General features: G+C 39.0%; 1 protein-coding gene across 4 annotated transcripts in view; it reads right to left on the reverse strand.

Annotated features, from left to right (window-relative positions):
* The window catches only part of LOC124615314 (TBC1 domain family member 31), a 282280-nt gene that overhangs the window by 147007 nt on the left and 112525 nt on the right, over window positions 1-22748 (reverse strand). For all 4 annotated transcript variants that reach the window (XM_047143109.1, XM_047143107.1, XM_047143108.1 and 1 more), the window contains exons 9-11: window positions 20049-20293; window positions 9680-9900; window positions 6372-6505 (exon numbers count right to left, since the gene is read on the reverse strand). In XM_047143109.1, coding sequence (XP_046999065.1) covers window positions 6372-6505; window positions 9680-9900; window positions 20049-20293 — 600 coding nt within the window. The remainder of the gene's footprint in view (window positions 1-6371; window positions 6506-9679; window positions 9901-20048; window positions 20294-22748) is intronic.

The following is a 22748-nucleotide window of genomic DNA, read 5'->3' on the forward strand; positions in this document are numbered from 1 at the left end:
TACCATACTTGGTTCTAAACATCCGTTGAACAGCTGTAGGACACTTGTTTTTGTCAAACTCCAATACACAGAAAGCTTGCTCCGCACCTGAACTCGCCATGCGCTGACTATTGCAAATCACTAAAATACGCTGTGGCACTGTACATGAAAAAAAAACCTTAAGTGTTTCTCTTCAAAATGACATATGTATGATATGTGTACAATGTTTGGTTCCTGTGCAATAAATAATTGAAAGTGTTCCCAGACTTTATGTACACCCTGTATTGTTCAAGTGTATGAGACCCTTACCAAATACGACAAACAGGGGATACTGCAAGCATGCAGAGCAGGACAGCACAAATGGTCACACGTTTGTTTAGCTCACAGGCGAGCACAACAGTAATTCTGAAAAATCTGAACTAAGACACCCTTGAAAATAGATGACAACTGTCATGTGAAAGCCTACTTACAAAGTTTCAAGGACTTGTATTAAGGAAGGAATTTAAATATATACAACAGCATGCTATGTCTTATTCCTACAGTCCACACCATATGGTGTGGACTGTAACATTTAAGAAGACATTCTTCCCACATTCCACATGCAAATTGAAAGGAAGAAACTGTAATATAGGTACATGGTATAATGTGAAATATTCTCTGCCATGAATCTGACAGTGGTTTGTAGAATATAGATCTATCAAGAGATTATAATTAAATTTGCCATGTTCGGAGTTCTGTAGTGCTGGCCACATACATCACAGGGTGCTGAAACATCATAGGTATGTTCATTAATCGGTGCACCCACAGAGACCACTGAAAAAAATAATAGTTCCACTTTCTGTCACCAGGTAAAAATATGGCAAATGATCATACATAATAATGGTGTTTCTGGCAAATTTCTGGTGTGTTAGGATGTGGCCACACATTAAAAAATGTGTTCAATATGGTCTCCTGACTCAAGACCACACTGCATCTGTAACACGGCATAGTCGACAGTTGCTCGCAACATATCTGGTGTAATTAGAGTGATGTGTCATCATATGCTATTCTTCAGATCAGGAAGTGTTCAGACATATTTCTGATGGACATGATCTTTCAGATATGCCCCCCAAGTCAGAAGTCACATGGATTTAGATCAGGGGATCTGGAAGACTACACATATTGAAGTTGCCTAGAGATGACACAGTCATTACTGAAGTTTTCTCAAAGCAAATCTCTGGTAAGCAATGTGTGGTAGCCCCATTTTGCATAGAAATATCGGTGTGGACATAGCTGCATTCCTGCATAGCCAGAGTCACGTGTTGCACAGGGAGGTCCTCATAACATGCAGATGTCATTGTACTCATAACAAGCATGTGGGGCATCATCTCCTCGAAGGAAAATGGACTGAGAGTGAGGACACTTGAGAAATCACACCAAATAGTCACATAAGTTAACTGCAGAGGAAGTTCCTGCACAAGACGCAATAAGAGCAGACCCTCATGTGCAACAGTTCTGTGCAGTCACTGTACCATGCAGAGTTAAATATGCCTTGTCTGTTCAAAGAATATTTCCTGGCCACATGCCATCCATTTACATACATGCGAAAAAGGCATGGTGTTGTATCCTATGTTGTGGCTTCATGTAATGCACATTGTGAATACCAGTGTAAAATGTGATGCAAAATTTTTTGAACTGTTGACCAGTGAAGAGAGAGAAAACCTGCAACACAGTTCAAACATTGGCTGCAAAATTTGAGACAATGGCTGCACGGTCAGCTACAACTACAGCTACAGGACATTTGTGGATTTTGTCTGTGACTCAGTAGATAGGCAAACACTGTGCTAAAGTTTGGAACACTTGAGTTTTAGACAGAGAATATATAAAGTATATCCAAGGAACACTACCTGAGACCTTCAACATCAAAGCTAGAAGCAGACATACTGCACCCTCGACTATATGATGAGAGATTGGTGACAAGAATCAAGAAATGGAAGGAGTACGTGGAACACGAGATGGATGCAAGCTGGCATTTCCAGAAGACATTGTGATCTTGTCAAGTCACTTCAAGAGATGACCAATCAAACCATTCAGTTCCCGAGACAGGCAGCTAGAGAAAGATTACACAAGTAGGAGGAAAATTCAGAAGGTAGACAAATTTAAATGAAATAGCGCAACTGAAAATAAGCTATAAGAGGACAAATCAACATCTAACAAGAAACACCTTTTACTCAGTGCCAAATTATGACATTAGCAGACAGTGATCTGACTTGAAGCCTTGTATGGAGCAGGAAGTCTGAATCTTGAAAGAATAGGATTATGAGAAAAAAGTCTTTTGCAATGCAAAGTTACATAAAACATTCTCAAACTTCTTGTCGCATCACTTTAGGGCAAAACATTGAGCTTTCAATGATTTCCACCATCGTCTTCGTCAGGAGAAACTGACCAAAAATTGCAGCTGTGGTGGCCTTACATAGCCCTAAGACAGCTTCCTGTTGGTTGTTAGTTATATCATGCTGTCACAGATGGTGTCAATGTATATGCTGGTGGAGCACCGTGATGAATATCTCTGGCTCTTCTCTTCATTGAGAGCTCACTTCCATGCACCGCTAAGATTATATCTGCCATCATAGTTGAAGGTTTTCTCACACATTCTTATTTCTACAGCCTCTTTAATTATAGAGTCCCAGTTTGTGGAAGCTGAGACAAAACTTTAGTTTCTTCACATAGTATTTTATGCTTGAGTGTGAGGCCATGCTCAGCACCTTCAGATTTCTCCAGTTCTTGATTTTTAATATGCCGTTGATGTTCTGCACACTGGTCGGAAATGGTGGGGATGGACTGACCAATGTAATTGCTTCCACACTCACATGCGATGTTGAAAACCCAAAGAATCCTGAGGCTGAGGATGTCCTTAACAGGATGTAGTATCTGCTTTGTCTTCTTAGGAGCAGCTCTTGAGCACTTCCAGCAACATACGGACAGCATGCACCAAAACATACAGTTCACCAGTGACACAGAGAAAGAGGGAAGACTGCTATTTTCAGATGTTCTGATACAGCAAGAGTTGGATGGACACCTCAGCCACTCAGTGTACCACTAGCTGACACACTCTGATCTACATCTTGGTGTCCAGAGTTTTCACCATTCTGTCCAGAAGAGAGCAACTTAAAATACTTTGGTACACAGAGCAAAAACCATTTCCGACTAGGACCACAACCATTCCAAAATTAATGAAGTATGTGTTCCAAAAGAACGGCTATGGGTCACACGATATCAAGTCAGCGTTCTCCAACAAAAGGAAACACGAAAATGTTAATGTTCACGTGATGAGCCAGCAACTGCATTCCTCCCCTTTTGTGACATTAAATCCAGATAAATAAGGAGAGTCCTAGAAAGATGAGGTATCAGATGTATTTTCCAGCCTCTTAAGAAGAAAAAGCAGATACTACGCCCTGCTAAGGACATCTTCAGCCTCAGGATTCTTTGGGTTTACAACATCCCATGTGAGTGTGGAAGCAATTACATTGGTCATTCCATCCGCACCATTTCCAAGCAGTGTGCAGAACATCAACGGCATATTAAAAATCAAGAACTGGAGAAATCTGCAGGTGCTGAGCACAGCCTCGCACACAAACATAAAATACTATATGACGAAACTAAAGTTTTGTCTCAGCTTCCACAAACTGGGACTCTATAATTAAAGAGGCTGAAGAAATAGGAATGTGTGAGAAAACAGACATATTTAAAGAGTGTCTGCTTGTGTCTGTGTATGTGCGGATGGATATGTGTGTGTGTGCGCGAGTGTATACCCGTCCTTTTTTCCCCCTAAGGTAAGTCTTTCCGCTCCCGGGATTGGAATGACTCCTTACCCTCTCCCTTAAAACCCACATCCTTTCATCTTTCCCTCTCCTTCCCTCTTTCCTGACGAAGCAACTGTTGGTTGCGAAAGCTAGAATTTTGTGTGTATGTTTGTGTTTGTTTGTGTGTCTATCGACCTGCCAGCGCTTTTGTTTGGTAAGTCCCATTATCTTTGTTTTTAATATAATGGAAGGAAACATTCCACGTGGGAAAAATTATATATAAAAACAAAGATGAGGTGACTTACCGAACAAAAGCGCTGGCAGGTCGATAGACACACAAACAAACACAAACATACACACAAAATTCAAGCTTTCGCAACAAACTGTTGCCTCATCAGGAAAGAGGGAAGGAGAGGGGAAGACGAAAGGAAGTGGGTTTTAAGGGAGAGGGTAAGGAGTCATTCCAATCCCGGGAGCGGAAAGACTTACCTTAGGGGGAAAAAAGGACAGGTATACACTCGCACACACGCACATATCCATCCACACATACAGACACAAGCAGACATGCTTGTGTCTGTATGTGTGGATGGATATGTGCGTGTGTGCGAGTGTATACCTGTCCTTTTTTCCCCCTAAGGTAAGTCTTTCCGCTCCCGGGATTGGAATGACTCCTTACCCTCTCCCTTAAAACCCACTTCCTTTCGTCTTCCCCTCTCCTTCCCTCTTTCCTGATGAGGCAACAGTTTGTTGCGAAAGCTTGAATTTTGTGTGTATGTTTGTGTTTGTTTGTGTGTCTATCGACCTGCCAGCGCTTTTGTTCGGTAAGTCACTTCATCTTTGTTTTTATATATATCTTTGTTTTTAGATATATTTTTCCCACGTGGAATGTTTCCCTCTATTATATTCATATCATCAATTCTCATATTTTGTATCCCATGTAGCTTTAAAGTGAACAAAACTACTTGTTCTGTAGCTAACGGGAACTTTCAATCCTTGAGTCCAGATAATGAGAAAATTTGTAAAAAGAATGGCTGTAAGATACGTATTTTGTATTTTCTTTTGAATTGACAGGGATTATAAATTATATGCTTTACATTACATGGAAACTTGTTGAATACCTTCCATAATTCCTCTCTGAAACCTAAACATGAAGGGTAAGGCCTACATGAAAATTGGCAGTGAGTCTTGTATTGTGACTGTGTGAAATATAGTTAAGCTAAAGCTGATTTTTATTATCAGCAATAACAATTATTAAGAAATGAATGTACTATGCACAGAACATAAGAATTTCAAGATTTAAGGAGGTCAATGCACAAGACATTTGTTTATCTATTTTATACAATACACACTTTTGTCTTTAAGTAAATACTATCAAATCGTTCTGAAATGAACTTCTTGATTAGTTCATGTTATGTGCTGATTCCCATTGTATTTCAAAGAATTTTACACACACACTGTATAATTTTGTGCAAGGTTTACCAGTTTTGGTCTCTTAGTGTATTCAAGTTAAGGTTCAGATTGTAGCAGCTTTGGATGTGTATTTTGCAGACATTACAGGATCACAGTTCATGTATGGAAGGCACTCATAGGAAAAATGTTGGACAAAATGCACTGTCATAAAAGTGGACTATGAAATAAAATTAATTTTTTGACCAAAAAGCCAGTCTTCCTCTGCAGGACAAACAAAGTTTAATTTTTACAAAATGAAATTTCCTCTTTGCAGAGCGGAGTATGCACTGATATGAAACTTTCTGGCAGTCTAAAACTGTGTGCTGGACTGAGAGTCAAAATCAGGAATTTGCCTTTCGGGAGTAAGTGCTCTTCCAACTGCACACACAACTCAGTATCCATCCTCAAAGCTTTATTTCCTCCAGTACTTCATCTCCTACCTTCCAAGCTTCATAGAAGTTCTCCTGTAAATCTTAAGGGACTAGCACTGCTGGAAGAAAGGAAATTTTGCAGACAGGGCTTAGCCACAGACTGGGGGATGTTCTCTGGATGAAATTTTCGTTCGGCACCAGAGTGTGCACTGATACGAAACTTCCTAGCACTCCTTTCTTCCAGGAGCAATAGTCCTGCAAGTTTCGTAGGAGAACAGCTGTGAAGCTTGAATGGTAGGAGATGAGGTACTGGTGGAAGTAAAAATGAGAAGACAAGTCTTGAGTCATGCTTGGATAGCTCATTCGGTAGAGCACTTACCCACGAAAGTCAATGTTTGAGTCTCAGTCCAGCACACTATTTTAATCTGCCAGGAAGTTTCAAAGTTTCATCTGGCCATATTATATGTGAACAAAATTTCACGCCTTTCTGATGGTGTGCAATAATAAGATGAAATGTCTATTGGCAGTACATAATGAAACCCCGTTTGAAGAGAAGTTTTTAGGGCTTTCTCTTAGTATAATTCACTTACAGTGACACACATAAACAGCAAGCACTAGAACAGTTCATCCAGGAAACTTTGGTAAGACAATGATGATGCAGTTAATTATCAAAGATCATACACTGAATAAAGATAAGAGATCTCATAAAAACATCAAAGATACCACATTCTTTATTTAGCTCTGCTCTAATTTATCTGAAAGAAAATGTTAAGTCACAAGAGCCACTTACTTATTATTGTCACCACAGATTCGAAACAAACAACTGGGTCACTCTGAAACACTTTGATGAAAGGAAAAACAAAAAGTGGTAAAAACTTCGTTTCTCCAAATAATGGACACCAGTGTGCCAAGCAGGATAACAATCTAGAAGATGGAAAAACAATCATTACATCACATCATGATCAGGCTTTCACATAAAAGATTTATTTTACATTCCATTTTTTGAAACAATTACTTACTATTGATTGGTTCAGTAGCTTTACATCTGCAAATGCCTGTTCTGCCTACATGCAATCATTTCTTCATCTGTCTAACTTGCAGACATTAAGCATCACATCCACTTTAACCTGATTAATTTTAGTTTTCCTAAGCTTTTATCCTGGCTTTAACACAAAAGCTGAAAAAAATTGTGCAAGTTCCTGCCTCTAATTTGTATTTGTTTTTATTCATTCACTGCGTTCCACAGATCCCATCGAGAAGCAGAAACTTCAAGGATATAAAGAAACAAAGCACATCTAAGAAAATTATAACAAATCTTAAAGCACACATTTTGCTTCTGTTTGAAAATCTTGATCATATCTTGCAACCAGTGCATCATGTGCAAATATCATAAACTCTGATGATGGTTTTTAAAGAGATCCAAAACAGGTCATAATAAATTAAAAGAACTCTTTGAAACAGACAGTGAAGAAACTGTTCTAAATTATATACATTGTGGATGGTAACAAACTAAACTGTTTAAGAAATCATTGAATCTTACTCTGCATTATGGATTAAAAATGAACTATCACTATAGTGCTTAATGGTATTCGTGCTTAAGCCAAGTAAACTTAATGAAATAAAATTAGAAAGAAGGCTGCAAACTTCAGAAAAACAATTAAATAGCTGCCATTTATCTCATTCCATTAACTTAATATTTACTTGATTATAATGAACTCTGCTACTTGTCATATATTTAAGAGAACTTTCCGCTTCTTGAAATTAGATGTTCAGGTAATTTGTACGAGTGAGTGACAAACTAAAGTTTTAATGTTCTTTTGAATGTTTTGGGATTCACAGTATCTTGCTTCATGTTAGATGGGAGCTTACTGTATACTTTGATCTCGAGCACTGAACCACAGACAAGGAGGAAATATTTATATAGGAGTTATTTTGTGTTTTGTGCCGTGATTGTGCAAATTATAATTCTGTTGTCACTGATTTTTACAGTCAGCAACAAAAACCATCATCAAGTCATAAATATATCAGGAAGTAGAAGACAGCTGGTAGTCTAGTGGCTAGGACTGCTGCCTCTACATCGCGGGGTCCCGAGTACGATTCCTGGCCGGGACGGAGATTTCTTTCTTTGGGAGCTAAATGTTTGTGTAACATTCGTCATTTCGTCTCATCTTCACGACAAAGACGCGCAAGTCAAACAGAAATACTTGCACCAGGGCCAAACAATCCCAGATGGGGTCTTCCTGCCAATAGTGCCATGTGCTCATTTAATTTAATTGGAAAGTGAGTGTAAGAATTTCAGTATCCTTAAAGAGATACCTCCAAGAAGTGCTATTATCTATATTGCAAGTTCCTTTTTTCTATTGAATAAATATTTTAACTTAGGTGCACCACCCCATTAAGATGACAAAAGTACTTCTGAGTCGTGTGTGTGTCAGAATCGATATCTGTCACTTGTCAAACCTCTCAAATAATTAGTGCTTCCCTTTTGCCATCATGGTCACAGGTTTGCATCTTCATAGCCAGCATATTTCCTGCTTCTACTGATATGGTTGTGGATGCTGAGCTGCCAGTACTTACAGCCAAGAACGATAGTAGAAAGAAAAATGATGAGCACCTGTTGTTACTTCTGACTAAGGTGATATAAGTTCTTTGAACAGGCTTTGCTATAGAGACTGAATTTGCAGTCTCATCTGCGGCAACATCTAACTTTGACCAGTGACCATTATTTTGGTCTTAGTCGCCTATGTAGATCAGCATTCCAGGTTGTCAGTAAAGCCCGAGTCATTTTAATCCCACTTGTCAAAAGGAACCAGAATTTACATTTTAGTCTTGATTATCACAATTTATTTCTGTTGTTCTTACTTTGTGTATAAGTGGTTTTTTTTTTGTGTGTGTGTGTGTGTGTGTGTGTGTGTGTGTGTGTGTGTGTACACTCTACAATTACTGATCTAAATGAAGGGATGGAACGATGTCTGGGCTGAGCTCAAGGTAGCTGCCTTGTGTTAAGTTCGGTTCAATGAACAGATGCATTTGTTTCAGGTCTTTCAACTCTCATAAAATGTCATTATTTTTCTGTTTAAAATGTCTTTAAAAGAGATTCTCTTACTAAAAAAAGTTTGCATATGTCCAACAAATTTCTTTAAGAATTTAATGACTTAAATTATCTTTTTCGTTATGATATGTGTTAAATGTTTTATAATGGTTTCTTATTGGTTATTTTGCAAATTTTAAAATGCCACTCAAGCAAATACATAATGTTAAGAGGCTCTCTAATTTTTGACTCAGTGCTTTAAACTCCCAACTCCAGGTTACCTGCCATTTCATCTTCAAAGCAAGAAACATGCTGAACTGGGCTCCTTGATTAGCTTATCTATGAGCTGACTCAATTTTTTTTTCTACTGGACCCCAAGAATTTTACACACAATATTTCAATTAGTACTGGTATATGATGACTAATGTCTGCTTCTGATGGTAGCAGGTCATTTTTGCTTGCTTTAATTACATATTGTGCGTTCTGTGAGATTTAGACATATCGGTTAGCTTGTACCACTTGTAGGCTTATTCAGCTATCACGTGAGCTTGTCCGATAAGGTTGAGTTTACATGTTTGATCAGTAATGATTGTGTCATTAACAAACATTATGGTTTTTTGTATCATCCAACATTTGTAATGGTTTTTATATGAAATGCACTTACATTGTGATACAGGGAGATGTTTGTCAGATAGGTACATGAACCATCAGAAAAACATAAAACTGTGATCCATTTCAGGAGAATTTATCCCTTTTTCCTTATCACACTGAAACTTGCAATCATCATGCACCCTACAATGAGGTACTGGGTACTTGCTGTACTCTAGTAATGATAATATGGTTTGACAGTTTCCAAAGATTTATTAAGTAATACCCTACTACCCTACTCCACAGCTATGTATAGCCACAGAACAAGTTTTATACCAAGGTCCATTATAATAAATTACTGCCTGTTTTCATACTTCTTCACATTGAAATCTGCCAAAGCACAATTTTGATGTGTATCGTGGAATGTCAGTACAACAAATAGTTGTACATTTCAACACTTGCAAATATAGGACACTTACCTTTTTAGGTGTTTCAGAAGTGATTTGTTTTCCAAAGGGTATTGGTTTTCAATATCAGTGTATGCTGGATGACAATCTCTATTTACAAGAGAAACATATGCTGACTCATTATGAGGCAACTGCAATATTGTCTTCCAAATCAATCTCCTATAAGCTTCAGGATATTCCCCAAATTCTCTCAGTATTGGCTTTAACTGTTGCAAGTCTAGCTTCATCTGCATCTGAAATGATAATAGCAAACATGATGATTATGTACTCAAATTTATTTTTATTTTGAATGGAGGACATTATATATACTACAGGAAAATGCTTGTTTAATACTTAAAAAGGGATATAAATTCAAATTTCCATTGTTTAATGGGTGTATATTCATTTACTTTATGTAGTTAGCATATAGCTTAAAGAATTATTTTTTAAAAGTACATACAATTACGTTGATATAAGATAAAATTATATGAATTAGTACATGCATATAAAGGGTGATTCACAAAGATATGCAAATATTTTAATATATTAGTCTACAAGTAAAACTCAAGAAAAAAGTTCATATAAATGTAGGTCCACAAACGTTTAGTTACAGGGTTACAGCCAGTAAAAGATTTTGTCTGAAATTTAGCAACTTTGTTAATATGTAGCCATCGCAAAACTGTATGAGCTTAAAGTAAAGCATGATTTCCATTTATTTTGTTGTTATTGATCTGGTGAATCTAATAAAACATGTCCCAGATGTGTATCTGCAGTTGTTTCAGAAGATCCAGAGAAGCAAGGAATATTATACAAGTAAATTTGTTTACTTTCCATTAGGAATGTAAAAACGTTTATGTCACTGTTGGCAACCGTACATGAGTTGTTTCAGTCATTTCCTAACATTGAAACGAGTTAGTTTTCTATACTGTTCAGTGAAAGAACATAACAACAACAGTGTATTTAAGTGAAACTGAAATGAGCAACAAAATCTGTTCATACAAGTGCAGCTAAATGCATTGAACTGGGTGGAGATATTTTTGCACATTTATTGTGAAAATGTATGTAAACTGTACACTTCTTTAACACTGAGCTTTGTTTTTTTCCGGTTTAACATAAATTCACCATGTGCTATGGTATTAATAAAAGCAGATTATCCAACAAATTCATACAGTTTCAGTTAACGTCATTACCATCATTTTTCAAAAATTAAATTCTCTACCATTTCTGTCGAAAATTTTGTGCAATTGTCTGGAATTTAAAAAACAAATTGGGTCAAATAGTTAATAAATTAAAATTTTTACGAAATCTTGTTTTTGCTTCTAAGGATGTTCTGGAAAACTACTGCAAATACACATCTGGGACATGTTTTATTAGATTCACCAGACCAATAACAACAAAATAAATGGAAATCATGCTTTTCTTTAACCTCATACAATTTCACGATGGCTTCATATTAGTGAAATTGCTAAATTTTAGGCAAAATCTTTTATTAGCCATCTCTCCATAACTAAACTTTTGCAGACCTATATTTATATGAACTTTATTCTTTATTTTACCTGTAGAATAACATTTTGAAGTATCTGCATATCTTCATGAATCACTCTGTATATTATGTAATTGGATAGACAAAAATCTACTCAGCAGGTGGCAGTGGTAGAATACATACATAAAGTTGAACTTGCAAGCTATAGGAGTCAGTGGGTCCATTTTCTGGCAGAAGAGTAGAAGGGGAAGGATGAGGGTTTACAGAGAAGGAACAGTGAGGATTAGGAAATGGGCTGAGTTCGGAAAAGTCACATAGAATCCCAGGTCAGGAGAGACTTACCAGACGGGATGAGAGGAAAGGCTGATTGTTGGGGACTCCACCGGACAAATTTTGAAAACCTGTGAGCTTAAAGGAGGAAGATAGGGTAATATGCAAAACAGTGAATACTGGCAAAACATCATGTTTGAGTTAATAGGAGCAGAAAGCTAACTGCATTGTACGTGACAGAGATGGGAGGGGGGAGGGCACGGAAAAATAGGCAGGTCAGAAAATAAAATATAAAGCAAATGAAAAGGGAGTGAAGAAATGGATAGTTACTGTGAAGAAATGCTTCTGTCTCTGTGCCGTTCATTTTTGGAACACAACCTACGAGCAGCTTAGAGATAGAAGGGATGACACTTTCTGCAGGACCTGACCATCAATTTGCAGGACAATGCTCAAGCATGTACAGTGCAAGCTGTTACTGATTTGTTTGACTGATGGGGCTGCTAAGTGCTATACCACCTACTGCACTCCCCTGACTTAAGTCCTCGTGAGTTCATCTCAAATTCTAAACTGAAGGAAACACTTCACGGCATTTGCTTCACAACTGCTACAAATTCGTCGGGCAATAGACTGCGCCGCTTGAACTGCCAACACAACTGGCACTGCCAAGAGTATCCTACGACTTCCACATCACTGGCAATGGGTTATACACAATGCTGGTGACTACTTTGAAGGTCAGTAAAACTTTGAAACACACATCTATTTTGTACAAGCTGTAAATAAATAGTTGCCACTATTAAAATTTCAACCCTCGTAGTTTCAATAAAAGATTGTTCCAAATCTGACTTATGCATATTTCTAACATTTCTGGTCCCAAATTGCATTTTTTTCTCAAAATCACTAATGTTCAAAAACTTTTGAGCGATAGTGTTATCCATCAAAGTCAAAGAAAACTACCAGCATGGCTTTGTCATTTGACTTGACCTGACCTGACCTAAACCGATGAGCTTTTTTGGTCTTATAGAACCTTTCTCATCCCACTGTGGAGACTGAACCTTAGTCTCAACATCATAACCATAGACCCACATCTCATCACCAGTTATGATTCTCTGAAAGAACATCTCGTTTCCATCTGCATGATCCAAAAGCTCTTCACAGATTGCAAGATGAAGGCCTTTCTGGTATTGACTCATGAGCTGTGGGATAAACTTAGTGCCAACACAATACATACCAAGATGCTGCATCAGGGTTTCACGACATGATAGAACTGAAATGTTACATTCTTCTGCAATCTCTCAGAAAATCAGTCTTTGATTGGCATGCACAATTTCGTTGACATTCCTGACATGACAGTCATCGGTAGACGTCGAAGGGTGTCCTGAAAACTGATCATCTTTAACTTCCATCCCGCCATGTTTAAACCTTGTGAACCATTCGTAACACTGAGAACGGTTCAAGCATGTATCACCATAGGCTACCTGCATTATTTGGTGTCGGTCTGTAACGGTTTTCTTGAGTTTCACTCAAAATTTAATGCAGATGCATTGCTACTTTAACTCTGCACCGAAACTCTGAAACTGTGCGACACGACGTTCTACTCAATACAGCACTGAACAATAACTAACAAACATACAACAATGTAACTTACTGCAATTACACATTAAACACAGGTATGTGCAGGGATGCTAACTGCATTTCGCTCCAACACACCATTGGCACGATATTATGAAAGTTCTGGAATTTTTTGAACAGACCCTGTACAGGGTTAAAAATGTTAAATGATGGAAATTATAAATCAGCAGCTTCCTGTTGCAGAAGCAATATGGAGAAAGAAGAAGTTGTTACATATGTGAAAAAAATCATAAATTCAAAACTTTTGGACACAATTAGTATTTGCTCAGAACAACATACACAAGCATGTGCCTTTGAAGTCATACTAACAGCACAATTAAAATTATTATGCTTTTGGATTCCCACTGGTTATTTTGAAAAATTCATAGAAAAATCTGAAATCCTATTGGGTCACCTAAATTATAAAAGGAGGTGAATGATAATTCATCGTGATTTCAATATTAATTTTTTTAAAGGCTTCTGAGCACAAACACGGTACAGAAATTTTAAATTGCAAACTTTTGCACCAAAACTGTGCTCAGCAGCGCAATCTACTAGACAACATTTTTGAATGTGAGGACACAGTCAACAAAGTTAATGTTCCTCAAGTTTTAAAAGGTTTACTGTGCCACAATGGCCAATTCGTCATACCAAACAACATGACAATTCTAAATCAAAAATGAAAACCATCATAAAATCGAAAAGTCCACAGGTGTACTGCCAGTTCACAGTGTGCAACGGGCGCAATATTTCGGCGATTAGACATGTCGCCATCATCAGGTGCGCTGACAAACTTAGCTCCTGTGGGTGGGCAGACGCCTTATATCGCCTCCCCCCATGGGCCGTTCCCTCCGCAGTCTGTGCCCGCAGGCACATGTCAGTAGTCGCGGATACGCATGGGTCAGCATCTACGGCAGTGTCGGTATAGTTGCTGCATCCGTCCAGCTCGCCAGATCGTTTTCGTTACAGAGTGTCTTCTTAATTATACTCAGTGCTGGTTCCCATGTCTTGCTAAGATTATAACCGCAGTCTCGGTTGATGAGTTCATCCCTGGTGTAAATTTCGATGGCCTCTCTGACAAAGCTGCCCCAGTATTTAGAAGTCTGGGCCAAGATCTTGGTACACTCGTAATTCATCTCGTGTTTTTCCAACAAACAGTGGTCTGCGACCACCGACTTGTTAGGATACTTCATTTGCGAGTGCCTTTGATGTTCACGTGAATAATCTTCGATGGTGTGCACTGTCCGTCCAAATAAGACTTACCACACTGACAAGGAATCTGCCAGACACCGGCCTTCCACAAGTCAAGATCATCTTTCATCCTTCCCAACAGCACTCGTGTTTTATTGGGAGGGGGGGGGGTAAAGACAGTTTTAACTTGGTATTTCTTTAATATGTGTCCGATCTTCCCTAACAGTGCGCCAGTGTACAATATAAATGCAGTAGCTATTTCTTTCTCCATGACTTCTTCCATATCCAAATGTTGTACTGAAGTGGTGGGGTGGAGAGCCCATCTAATATGCCATTCAGAGTACCCATTCTTTTGGAATACAGTTCTGAGGCATTCCAGTTCCTGGGGCAGACTATGTCCAAGATGCTGTGCGCCCTGTGTACCAGTGTTCACCAATTCTCTGAGAAGAGTGCTGTGTTTCCTTCCTGTACACACTGTGACCCAGCCTGCCATCAGCTCTTTTCTTGAACATGACTTCCAGGAAAGGTAATCTTCCTTCCGCTTCGGTCTCCATTGTGAATTGGATGTTGGGATGTATGGAGTTCAGATGTGTAAGGAAGTCCAGGAGCTTGTCCCTACCATGGGGGCAGATGACGAACGTGTCATCCACACAATGGAAAAAACAAGTAGGTTTCCATTTGGATGACTGCAGATGCATGCCCACGAGCACGGACTACGGAGGGAAAGGCTGTGAGGGGAAGGGATGTATGGAGGCCGCCTGCCCTCAGGAGCTCAGTTCTTCAGGACACCTGACGGTGGCAACATGTCTGATCGCCAAAATATTGTGCCTGTTGGACACTATGAACCAGCAGTACAGCCGTGGACTCTTCGATCAACAAATGTGCCAGGAGAAACTGAAGAATCACCATCATAACAGTTAATAAACTTACAACAGATATATTTAGGAGGAACTTGGAAAGCATTAGTCAGTAGAATGTACATGAGGCACTGTATGTGTTTTCTGCATTTAATGCATTCTAAGTAAATTTCTTTGCATCTGTTTCCGAATGAAAAGCGCAAATCATTGTGCCAGTGGTGTATCAAAGAAACTATGTTAACAAAAAGCAGAAGGCAATGTAACAGAAAGATAGAACAGTATCTAATGGTTGGGTTGGCAGAGACGTGCAGCTGATTACATGTTACTGAAAGTATAGTTCTTTATTGAGAAGAGTTACAAGAAAGTCAAAAAGCTTGTATGTCATGTCACAGATTGATAATTTCAAAAACAGAATCAAAATAATATTAAATGTAATAAGCAGGTAAATGGGAAAGTCTATCAGAGAACAAGACAATCTAGTAACTAAATATGACCAAATGACCTTTGACACCAAACATATAGCAAACCTCTTTAACAATTACTTTCTAAATGTAATAGAGGAATTGAGACAGGCAGCTCAAAATAAAAAGTGCATTGCTGCTTATGTGATATCAGTAACACAATCAATATGGGATCACTCCAACTTCCCCCTGCAAAATCAGGAAAATAATTAACTCTTTTTAAAAGCAAATAGTATCATGTAGCTGATAACAGTTCATCCAAAATATTAAAAGCATGTACTTCTGTTATAGCTGCTGTACTCAGAGATATGTTTAATCCATCATTACACAAGGTATCTTTCTAGATAGATTAAAGTACACCATTGTTAAATCTCTCTTTAATAAAAGGAGTAAGAACTGTTTCTCTCCTAAGCTCCTTCTCAGAAGTTTTGGGAAAGTAATGTATTTTGGAACATTAAAATAAAGGTCTTTTGGGTGTGGTACCATGTCATATTGTAAACAGCCATTAATGATAAAACCAAAGTTTCGGCCATGACCACTGTAACTGTGGCCGAAACTTTCATTTCATTAGTCATAGTTATTTACAACATGATGTAGTATTAGATCCAGGAAATGTATGTATGACTCTGGCCATGGAAGCCTATACAGATATATTTAAAAATGGTTGAGAATATCTCCAAATATACAATTCTGAGTCAGTCATAATTTGGATTCCAGAATGGGCTCTCCATTAACATGCCATATACCATTTCACTGGACATAAATTAAAACAGCTGAATGACAAGATTTCACCTACTGGGATTTTCTGTGATTTATCTAAGACATTTAACTGCCATAAATCACAGCATTCTTTTGGAGAAACAAAGTTTATGACTTTTGAAATATAATAATAATTTAACTGAAAACACACAATTCTAACAATAAATTTCCTTGCGAATGTGGACAAATTACTACAAGCATTCTACACACTTCAATTCTGGGACCACTCCTGTTCTTGCTATATACAAATGATCTTGTATCTTGCACTGATAAAGCAGAGATCACGTTCTTTGCTGATGATCCAAGTATTATAATGAAACCAACAGAACAAGCAATACATTAAATTATTTCACAGATTTTAATGATTGGTTCCCGGTAAATGCTCTATCATTTAACACAGAAAAAAAGAACACACAGTTTATTAAAATCTGTACAAGGCAAGACACATCATCATCAATAACGATACAGCATTGGAGGAAGGGAAATAGGTAAAACTGATTTTTCAAAATTCCTGAGTGTGCATGCTGCCCAAAATTTGAAATGTAAATCATATATTACATATCAAATATGGCAAGTCAAAGTTGTACTATCACTACCAACTTTAGAGGGTGTACATAACATCCGGGAATACTTTCAATTATTTATTGCACAAGAACCAAACATCGTACAGATATCATACATACGTCATTTTTAAGAGGCACCCTGAAAGTTTTTTTTTTTTTTTTTTTTTCATGTATACCACCACAGCGTAGCTTGTTAATTTGGTGATAGTCAGCACTAGTCGCAAACATGGCGAGTTCAGATGCTGTTTCATGAAATGGCCTTCCTGATCACCAGATCTCACTCCATGTGACTTTTTTTCTGTGGGGACACATTAAAGATCTGGTGGATGTACCACCTCTCTGGGAGAGAATACTGGAAGCAACTGCCACAGTCGACGATCCCATGCTGGGACGGGTATGGCAAGAATTCGATTACTGCATTGACGTCTGCCGGGTCACTCACGGTTCGCATATCAAATGTTTGTAAAAAAACTTTCAGAGTTCCTCTTCAAAATGCAATACGTATGACATCTGTAGAATGTTTATGTCCTTGTGCAATAAATAACTGAAAGTGTTCCTGGACCTTATGTACACCCTGTATTATGAAAAGGAGAGTGTCCTACTCACCGTAAAGATGACATACTGAATTTGCAAACAGGCACAATGCAAACACTGTTACAAACTGCGCTTTCAGCCAAAGACTTCTTCGGAACACAAATATATATTCACACAAGCAAGCACAGCTTATGCATACATGACCGCTCACTCTGGCTACTGTGGCCAGAAAGGAATGGTGTTGCATGGAGTGGAAGAAGCAACCTGGAGATGGGCAGGGAAGGAGGAGGGATGGCAGCGTACAGGTGGAGGAGGAGGAGTCAGTGCTGCCTGCTGGAGCATACACAGACTAGATGATGGTCAGACAAGGCTGCCTGGCACAATGTTGGGGGGCTCTGGGGGAGGGGGATCAGAGAGAGAGGAAATGGGGAGTGGAAAAGGAGAGTAGCAGAGAAGGGAAAAAGACGACTGGCGGTGGCAGAGAGCAGAGGACAGTGAGGGTGGAGGATGTGAACTGCAAGGAGGAGATAGGACAGTGGGCGGAAACTGTTTGGTGATGGATGTGGGGGCAGTAGGTTATATTAGGCTGAAGCCTCTGTCAACTGTCTGAATCTTTCACCTAAAAAAATCTGCAAGAGTGATCCCATCTCAGAAGTCCAACATAACAGACAGTCTCTGCTTAAAGCCTTAGGTCCTTCCCAGAACCTCTTCCCTGCACCCATTTCTCTCCTCACCCCTATAACACCCACCACACCCACCTTCTAAATAATCCACAAACCCAACAATCCCTTGGACACCCCATTATAGCTGATTATTGTGCCCCCATTGAACGAATTTCGGCCCTCATTGATCAACACCTCCAACCAACTGCCTGAAACCTAGCCTCCCATGTCCTAGATATCAACCTCTTCTTTCACCGACTGTCTACCAACCCCATCCCTTTACCTCCTGGATCCCTACTCGTAACTCCTGACACCACTTCCCTCTACATCAACACCCCTCGTGCCCATGGTCTTGCTGTTACTAACTTTATCCTAACACACAACTACTTCTCCTTTGAAGGGAAGGTATACAAACAAATCCATGGTATGCTCATGGGCACCTGCATGGCACTTTCTTACACCAATCCGATTATGACCTATCTGGAGGTAACCTTCCTAGCCTCTCAAGGCCCCAAACCCTGGTCTTGTCCAGGTTCATTGGTGATTCATGATCTGCACTCAGGGCCAAGACATCCCATCCTCATTCCTTCATACCTCAATATCTTCCCTCCCATCCACTTTACCTGGTCGTCCTCAACCCAGCATGCCACATTCCTGGACATTGACCTACTCCTCTCTGATGGCACGATCCACACTTCTGTCCACATTAAACCCACCAACCACCAATAGTACCTTCATCTTGACACCCAGCATCTCCTCTACACCAAAAAATCCCTCCCACACAGTCTGGCCACAGGGGACAGCAAATCTGCAGATACACGAACTCTCTTGACCAGTAAGCTGAAGGTCTCACACAGGTACTCAGACTTAGTCTGTTAACAAATTTCCCATGCCATACACTCACATTTCCAAACTCTCCACCATTCCCAAGCATCAGCTACAAAGAAGCTTTCCCTTCGTTACCCAATACCACCCGGGGACGGGAATGACTGAACCACCTCCTTCATCAGTGCTTTTAACCCAGGATCCTTCCCACCTCTTCTAAAGTGGTGTTCCACTGCTTATCCAACCTCCACAACATCCTAGTCCATCCCTATACCACTCCCAGTCCCAACCCATTTCCTGTGGAACACCCAGGTACAAGACCTGCCAAATCCGTCCACTCAGCACTTCCTGTTCCAGTCCTGTCACAGGCTTATTCTAATCCATCAGATGCTGGGCCACATGTGAAATCAGCCATGTCTTATACCAGTCCTTGTAGTAACATTAAACAGCTTTCTATACTGGTATGACGACCAACCAGCTTCCTACCAAGATGAGTGGCCACAGCCAAAGTGTGGCCAAGAACAAAGTGGACATCCTGTGGCACAACATGCAGTAAAATGTAACACGCTTGATTTCTATGGCTGCTTCACAACACAAGTTATCTGGATATTCATCTCCACTACCAAATTCTCTGAATTACAAAGATGGGACTTGTCCTTATAACACCCTCGAAATCATACAGGCCTTAAGCTAAGGTAACCTACCGTCTCCACACCCTCTATCCAATAGTATCTGCCCCCTCCGTCCCCCACCCTCACCCTAATGTGCTCCACTCTCTGCCAATGCCAACAGTCTTTTTCCCTTCCTTGCTGCTCTCCTTTTCTGCTCCCCACTCCCCCCCTCTCCTTCCTCCTCCACAGCCTCCTGACACTGCACCAGGCAGCCTTGTCTGGCCACCATCTAGTCTCTCCATGCTCCATCAGGCAGTGACAACTCCTCTCCCACAATCCATACTGTGCTATTCCATCCCTTGAATGAGGTGTGTGTGTGTGTGTGTGTGTGTGTGTGTGTGTGTGTGCGTGTGTGTGTGTGTGTGTGTTAGTTTTCTTCCTTTTCTTTTCTGAAGAAAACTTCAGGCAAAAGCTTAGCGTTTAGCAGTCTTTTATTGTACCTGTCTGCAACAAAACCTGTCATCTTTAAGATGAGTAGCAATTTATCTTTTTTCCTACATTACATTTCTGAAACGTACCTGTTTCTGTAGATGTCTAAGTTTATCTTTCAATGGTTTTGTTACATTACTTGTGGAAGACCTAATTTTCCTTGAAGCTCCCTCATGTCTAACATTTTCTTCTTGGGACACTGTTTTCTCCACTGCTGCAGCTGGGCTCAGTTGGTCCACATTGTCAAGAACAGATGAACTTTTGTAGACATTAATCTCCCCCATATTAAGGACTGTCACTAAATATTTTCCATCTTGACTGCATGTAAAGTGCCCTGAAATTGGCGTCATTACATAGCAGAAATGAAACATACAAAATCTTTATGATTAAATACCAACTTTTTTTAATTATTTAAGAAAAATATGCTAGAAATAAGGGCAAAAATCACCAGTGACAGGTGAGTGTATGACGTGAAGTTTGGCTCAGTAAAATAATTACTGATAAAGTACCTAATTTATGACATAATCATGAACATTAGATGAATACTTGAGCAAGAAATGAGCCATGCCAGCAGTCTGCCTGTCCTTTCTTTGTCTGCTACAAAAAAATAAAAATAGCACACATGAAAATATCATTTAATTACTTTTTTGACTATCATTAACATTAGAAAATTACTGTTAAAATGGAATTTGGCTTCCTCTGATTGCTTTGGCAGAACAAAGTTCTGAGTCCTACTGTAGAGCAGTTGGAATCTTTAAGAAAACTGGATGACATCCACACTGTACATTTCCAATGCAAGCAGTTTTGAAGCAAATACCTTACACTGACAGTATACCAACACATTCATGAAACCACCATATTTCCGTCATTAGCGTACTGGAGCTGCTTGTTTACATATCTTTAGCTTCTACAACACATCACTCATCTTCTTCATTACCTCTACACTATGATGTTCAATTTAGATAGAAGGCATGATACACAGGAGGGCCAGGGAGGGGGCGGGGGTGTAAGGAAGAAGTTTCTTGAGGCCATTTAGCTTTGCCTCTGTGAATTCCTCTTCTTTCTGGATACAACACCATGGGTTCTGGCACACTTGTGAGAAGAGAACTACGTACCTTCCGACTAGCAAAGTTCACACATTTCCATGCTTCGATGTCACCAACTGAATATTTACATTCTATGTGCAGCCTCAATTTTACTAGCTATACAAGCAAATAGATGAATTTGAAGCGATGTGCTTAAATTACTCACATATCTTACTACAAATAAATTTTACTTAAAAAACAACTCACTGTTGTGTTTTTAATTACTTTTATCATCTTCAGAGAATCACTGAACAAGGAACCCCAAATCACCATATGCAATTGACAACACTGGACATGGTTCATTATGTTACCAAAAAAGATCCCACTTCTTTGAAGTACACATATCTGTGAACATATGGCCTGAAAAGACACAATTAACGACACTGTCCATTTTTTCCCTGGCAGATCTCTCTCTCAGCTGTAAGAATCAGTGAACAATGCAAAAATGGACATGGCCCACTTTTTAAATCAAGTGTCAATATAGGTCACAAACGATACCTGGTTGACTACCAATAAATGATGCCTGACATTAATTTCTCCAACCTGTGAAAGGTAGCTTATCAGCAGATCCGGTTAACGTACAAGTAAATCAGAACTTCCTACTAGTGTGCTCCCTCTGGTTATTTACTGTTCTGTGGTTGCAGGTGATGAACAAACACAGCCATTTGACGAAATATAGAGAAATTATATTGGGAGCGTGCGTTCTGATACTGTTCACATATCATACAGGAAATCAAGTATGTTGCAGTTTAAATAGATCCATGAATTGTTCTAGGTGAATGTGCTTTACCCAAGAATATTATTGTATTTGTAAACAAAAAAACAAATATTTTTTAGATATGTCAAAAAAGAGATGGGACGGGTAGAAACTTTTTTATATGAGTGGAGGACCAAAAATAAACTTTATTTTCGTGTCTACAATAACATTTAGTAATGAACAATTAACTGACAGTGTACCAACTTAAGGATAATGCACAAAGAGCAGTGGAACTCATCTAGAAAAATAAATAAAAACCACCAATGTGTAGTTTAACTGAAACAAAAAGCTTATGTTAATATGTTGTTTGCTGTTTTATAAGGCCATAGTGATTATCCGTCAAGATGAAAATAGATTATCATTATCTTTAGTGTATACAAAGATATATAAATTGAAAGAGATGGTCCATCTTTTTTGTAGGATTCAAGGAAGCAACAATACCCCGAGTTCACAGAAGCTCGTTATTCGAAATTCCCTCGCTCCCTATTCAACTGGGACAACTATGAGGCTCTACCTGAAGTGAGGTGAAAACTTCACCTCAGAAAAAACAGCTGCACAACCACCACTGCTGGAGGGCATTTCTGCAAACGACCTGTGCCAAAATAGCCTGAACAGTCTTCCAGTAATTCCACAGAATTGATGACATACTGTTTGTTGGCCAATCTTAGAGATACTTTCTTTCATCACACATCACATAAGATGTCAATAATTGCTGTACTGCAGGCAGCATTCAACATGAATAACAATCTGTTCAATTGTCAACAAGAAACTTTCAAGTTTGAAAGGATAATGGCACAAATTTAGTTACATGAGACTCACCTCATCTGATGTATGACACTATCTGCAGCTGTATCAGTGAAGAACTGTTTGCTTATTTCATCACAGCGTGTTATTTTTAACTTCTGTCATAAAATTGTGACTTCTTTACTGATGGACAGCTACATCTG

Source organism: Schistocerca americana, chromosome 5 (assembly GCF_021461395.2).
Source record: "Schistocerca americana isolate TAMUIC-IGC-003095 chromosome 5, iqSchAmer2.1, whole genome shotgun sequence".
NCBI classification, from domain to species: Eukaryota; Metazoa; Arthropoda; class Insecta; order Orthoptera; family Acrididae; genus Schistocerca; species Schistocerca americana.